This window comes from Trichechus manatus, unplaced genomic scaffold (assembly GCF_000243295.1).
Source record: "Trichechus manatus latirostris isolate Lorelei unplaced genomic scaffold, TriManLat1.0 scaffold00172, whole genome shotgun sequence".
NCBI lineage: Eukaryota > Metazoa > Chordata > Mammalia > Sirenia > Trichechidae > Trichechus > Trichechus manatus.
In genome coordinates, this window is record NW_004444108.1 from 5,325,170 (window position 1) to 5,331,169 (window position 6,000).

Here is a 6,000-nt window from a genome sequence, read left to right on the forward strand (position 1 = left end):
TATATAACCTTTCACTAAGTGTAACAAAAACAATTTTAAAATAAAAATTAGAAGTTGAATTTACTTCCTCAAAGTAGGCATATCATGAGTCTATGCACCAGTTTGAACAATGTCATCACGTTCTAACACAGATGTTCTAATCCACTTTTGGAATTGTTCTTAGAATCAACTTTTAAGTCTCACAAGAAAATTAATCTCATTACTTTGTTATTGTTAGCCACTGTCAAGGTGGCCCCGACTCATGGTGACCTCACACACAAAGGACCAACCCTGCCAGGTGCTGCACCGCTCCCACGATCGGTTTATCAGTTGTGAGTTGGACCACTGGGATCCATAAGGTTTTCATTGGTTGATTTTTAGAAGGAGATTACCAGGCCTTTCTTCCTAGTTATCTTAGTCTGGAAGCACCGCTGAAACCTGTTCAGCATCATAGCAACACACAAGCCCCCACTGACAGACGGGTGGTTGCTGCTCGTGAGGTGCTTTGGCTGGGAGTCTTCTGCATGGAAGGTGTCTCAGTCATCTAGTGCTGCTCTAACAGAAATACCACAAGTGGATGGTTTTAACAAGGAGAATTTTATTCTCTCACAGTCCAGTAGGCTAAAAGTCCAAATTCAGGGCTTCAGCTCCAGGGGAACGCTTTAGCTGTCGGCTCTGGAGGAAAGTCCGTGTCATCAATCTTCCTTTGATCTGGGAGCATCTCAGCGCAGGAACCTCAGGTCCCAAGGACACGCTCTGCTCCTGGCACTGCTTTCTTGGTAGCATGAGGTTCCCATGTGTCTCTGCTCGGTTCTCTCCTGTATATCTCAAAAGAGGTTGCGTTAAGACACTAATCTTTTCAACCTCATCAGTATAACCTCATCACAGTGATAGAATTTACGACACATGAGGAGATCACATATAATCTCATCATAGTGGTAGAGTTTACAACACCGAAGGAAATCACATCACATAACACAATCATACAATACTGGGAATCATGACCTAGCCAAGTTGCTACACACATTTTTTGGAGGACACAATTCAATCCCTGACAGAAGGTGAGGATTCTACCACTAGCCACCATCTCTTTACTAAACCAAAAGAAAAACCTGAAACTGTTACCTTCGAGTTGATGCCGACTCATGGTTATCCTATGTGTTACGGAGTAGAACTGCTCTACAGGGGTTTCTTGGGGCTGAAATCTTTATGGAAGCAGATCACAGCACAACTGGGTGGGGCTGAACTGCTAATCTTTAGGTTACTAATCAAATGCAAACTGTCTGCAACACGCAGGGACTCTATTTCTTTACTAGATAGTCTCTATTCCAACTTGCTCCAAATAGTTTTGGTTCTTTCCAGAAATCTTTTCACCCTGAAAGGATGACACCATTGTGAGATTACTTAAAAGTTAGTCTACTAAATGGGAGAAAAATGTAGAATAAAATTCAAATTCACACACACACAAAGACCAAAGAAACCCTGAGAGTACGGTCCCCGGACACCATTTTAACTTAGTACTGAAGTCACTCCTGAAGTTTATCCTTCAGCCAAAGATTAGACAGGTCTATAGGGCCAACAATAACACACATGAGCGCAATCATGTATACGAGACTAATGGGCACACCAGCCCAAAAGCAAAGACGAGAAGGCAGGAAGGGACAGGAAAAGAGAAACTGGATGAATGGAAAAAGGGAACCTGGAGCGGAGAAAGGGAGAGAGTTGACACATTGCAGGTTTGGCAACCAATGTCACAAAACAATTTTTGTATTAACTGTTTAATGAGAAACTAATTTTCTCTGTAAAATTCCACCTAAATCACAATTAAAAAAACAACAACAACTTAGTCCACTAAAGCCAACTCCAAAAAAGAATTTAAAAAATTTATTTGGGTGATCCATGACTCCCCAAAGTGGCCCCCTAAAAAAGAGCAACACAGTATGTGTTCATGTGTATTTAAATTTCTATTTTCATAGGTATACCTTACATCATAAATATCAACTAACTGCTATGTATCAGAAATTTCAAAGAATTTGAAAAGAGAAATTTCCTCTGAGGATGGGGAACAGGAAAGCTTTCATGAAGGAAATGCAATTGAGTAGTCCATGAAGCTTTAGTATAGACAGATGGATAATGTAAGGATATTCCAGGTCAGTATTTCTCAAAGCTCTCCCTGAATTGTGTGCCCTGCAAGATACTACTGTCTGTGGGAATATGGGGGTGGGGAAGAATTGGTGTTCACATGTGTTGGGAAAGCTACATGTCCTCTTGGACATTTATGGAACAAAGCAGCACATTAAAGACTCAGAAACATTTGCTGGAGGGAGAGGGGATGTATAACTTTATGTCTCCAACTTATTTGATAATGGATCTCCCTTATTTTCTTTTTTTGTAGCCCTTAATAACAACCACAATTTGAGATACTTTTCCAGTTTAAGTAGAACCCTCACATTATGTTGCTTATTGTGATGGTGGTTAAAAACAAAAAATGGAATTGCCATTGAGGCTATTCCGAATCATAGCGACCCTACACGACAGGGTAGAATTGCCCGATAGGCTGTAATCTTGTATGGAAGCAGACTGCCACATCTTTCTCCTATGGAGCAATGATGGTGATAGCATCCTTCATATTCTTTCCAATAAACACACACATTTATGTGCCTTGAACAGTGCTTTTTGCAGCACTGCTGTGAACATGTGCCTGAGCTTTTTCTCAGTTTATAGTTTCAAGTTGTATAACTACTGCAAGTTGTTTATTCTCTCTGAGCCTCAGTCTCCTTATCTGTAAAATAGGGATAAAGTGATACCTATTCATAAAGTGATATCACTTTATCTATTCATAAGGTGGAGCCCTGGTGGCGCAGTGGTTAAGAGCTATGGCTGCTAACCAAAAAGTCAGCAGTTCGAATCCATTAGCTGCTCCTTGGGAACCCTACGGGGCAGTTCTATTCTGTCCTATAGACTTGGAATTGACTCGATGGCAATGGGTTTCTTTTTTTATTATTATTCATAAGGTCATTTGAGAGGATTAAATGAGTTACAAAGTACATAGAGCCATGTTCAACCACTAGTAGTGTGATCTTGGACAATTTGTGCAGACCAACAAAAAACATTAGTATTTCCACCCAGGGCCAATCTTTCCTTGTGATAGTTTTATTTGATACCAGTTTACCATGGGGAAGAAAGTAAATCTAGAGATAGCCTAACACAGGAATACGTAAATGAGCCACAGTGCTATAAACGGAAGTATTTCTTTCTATAATAGGCACTAAATAAGCTCCCAGAGCACCAAGGGCCTTCAAACAGTTTGTGTCTAGAGCCCTTGGCTCCCAGTTCTAGAAGAGAAGGTAGATGTCAGCATGGCCAGACATGCATAGTATGTGTGGGCTCCTGAGAGGACAACTACTAGTCTTCCTTCTGTGTTGCTTTTGTGTGTGTGTGTTTTCCTTCTGGTGGGTTAAAAAAAAAAAATACATGAACTTTCTTGCCTCTAGATGATCATTTATTACACACACACAAAAAAAAAAAAAACAAAAAAATGTATATGAGTTTTATATTGGTTGTGCAAAAAATACAGCATTAGGAATTATGGAAGGATGCCTCAATACATATTATAGATTTGTCCATTATTAAGAAGATAGTCCTTATTCCGGTTTCTTGAACTGATAAAGTTGTGAAGAATATGGCCCTTGTAATTCAGCTTTTACACATGTTCAGAAAAGTCCCTGTGGTTCTTTTGACACCCACAACACCATCTTACCTCCAGGAAAATAAATAAGTAAATAAATAAATAACACATTACCATTTTTTAAAACTCCATAATAACTAGTTCAACATGACTATCAATACATAAAAGTTTAAATGTCTTCACTTAACCAACCAGCATTATTGAATAGAGAGTTTTATTTATTTATTTCCACATTAGAAGATTTACCTTTTTATTTTCTGAGTGTTTGATCCCTAGGCCCTGAATTAAAGGAAACTAAATGCCCATAGGAATCCCTGGTGGTGTAGTGGTTAAGAGTTACAGCTGCTAACCAAAAGGTCGGCAGTTCAAATCCACCAGGCACTGCTTGGAAACCCTATAGGGCAGTTCTACTCTGTCCTATAGGGTCGTTATGAATTGGAATCAGCTTGACGGCAATGGGTTTAGTTTTTTTTAATTTTTATTTTTAATGCCCACAAAGAGCTAAGCATTTCAAACTAGCTTGGTAAATCATAAGTAAACGCAAGCCTAACAAAAATAAAGATCGTTTATGTGAGTGTATACTTAAAATGAGGAGTCTGGGTGGCACAAGTGGCTTGCAATCAACTGCTAATCTAAAAGCTGGTGGTTTGAACCCATCCAGCGGCTCCTTGGAAGAAAGGCCTGACAAACAGCTTCCATAAAGATTACAGCCAAGAAAACCATATGGAGCAGTTCTACTCTGTAACACATGGGTTTGCCATGAGTTAGAATCAACCTGATGGCAAACAACAATATACTCAATATTTTAAGATGTTATTTTTCCAAAGGACTTTTAGGATTATACTGATGTGATAGCATATCTAGAACGCCAAGTCCTGGTGGTACAATGGTGAAGCGCTCGGCTGCAAACCAAAAGGCTGGAGGTTTGAAAACACCAGTGGCTCCACTGGAGAAAAGACCTGGTGATCTGCTCCTGTAAAGATTACAGCCTTGGAAACCCGGGTGGAGCAGTTCTACTCTGTCCTATAGGATCAGTATGACTTGGAATGGACTGGAAGGCACATAACAACACATTGTTTCCATTTACCTGTGCAACCAGAAAAGTATGTTAAGCATTTGGACTCTCTGTATCTAACTTTTTAATTGGGAAGTAACAAGTAGAAAATGAATACATATGGTACCAATTTAAGTAAACAATATCTATCGTCTTTATAATCTTTACTGATACAACTCTAAGGATAAAATGAGATCTCTGAAGAATGACTGTGGAAGTGTTCTATGAGTGGTAAATCATTAGAGAAATATGTTTACTGATAGGAACAATACTACTTGGTGTGTGGGGATTTTCAGACTTAGGTTTATAATTTTACTTGTGTTATACCTCAAAGGAGGGACCAATCTCAGTCAGATGTCAATACGTCAATAACACATAATGTTTATGCAAGTTCATACGTAATTATCTATGATAATACATAGTTACAGATAATTATATAAATACGAAATGCTAAAATATTTGTTAACCATTTCTTCCTGCCATAGAAATTCTGTTAAGTCATTGCCATATTTTTACGAAAATAACACACGTGTTGCTTTCTGCATACCGTGCAACCTCCTCGCGTGTTATCTTCGTAAGTGCGCTATACAAATATTTTACAGGTTGCTGACTTTAATTTAGATTTTTTTTGGTCCAGTGTATTTAATGTTAAGTCTTTGTCTTGGAGCCTCTTCACACGGAGTTCCCAGTAGCAGACCCTCACCAGCCTACCCTTGAGTTTCGAAATCAGTCCTTCTCCAGGCAGGATTCCTTCTTTGCTATGCAAACCGTTTTCTTCAATGCAGGAAGAAATCACTTTTCCTGTCCCGGAAACAGCCCTCACAAGGGCGTCCTGGCGTCCGGGAGGTGTACGGGTCTGCGCACTCCAGGCCGGAGAGGCCACTCTGGCGGGCAAGGCCGGTGCCGCAGCCGCGCGCATTCTGCTCTGCCGTCCGGCTGGCCGGCTGCCACGCTCAAGGGATTTGAATCTCCTGCCCGCACAGACCCCACGAGGGCAGGCGTGAGAACCACGAGGCTCAGAGGAGTCGCGCGTCCTTAGCTCGGAAGAGATGGGTCTGGGTCCAACTGGCCGCCCCTGGTCCCCACGATGCTGGGGCAGTGCGCGCCCGCACCGACACCGCCCGGCTGCCTCCCAGCTTCACGTGGGGCCTGCACCGGGGGACGCAGGCACGCGCTGGGAACGCGCCTTTTCGGCGCGCGGGGCCAGCCCATTTTCGGACTGTGGCAGCCCCGCGCACAGCCCACAGCCCCACCCGCCGCAGCCCAGGCGCGACGTACC

The 6,000-nt window shown here is 41.6% G+C and overlaps 1 protein-coding gene across 1 annotated transcript in view; it reads right to left on the minus strand.

The window, feature by feature from the left end:
• LOC101355812 (rho GTPase-activating protein gacJ-like) overlaps nt 1-5,640 on the minus strand; it is a 115,212-nt gene extending 109,572 nt beyond the window's left edge. Inside the window, 1 exon segment of the mRNA XM_012558533.1 lies at nt 5,433-5,640. Coding sequence (XP_012413987.1) covers nt 5,433-5,640 — 208 coding nt within the window.
• Nucleotides 5,641-6,000: the final 360 nt, after the last annotated feature.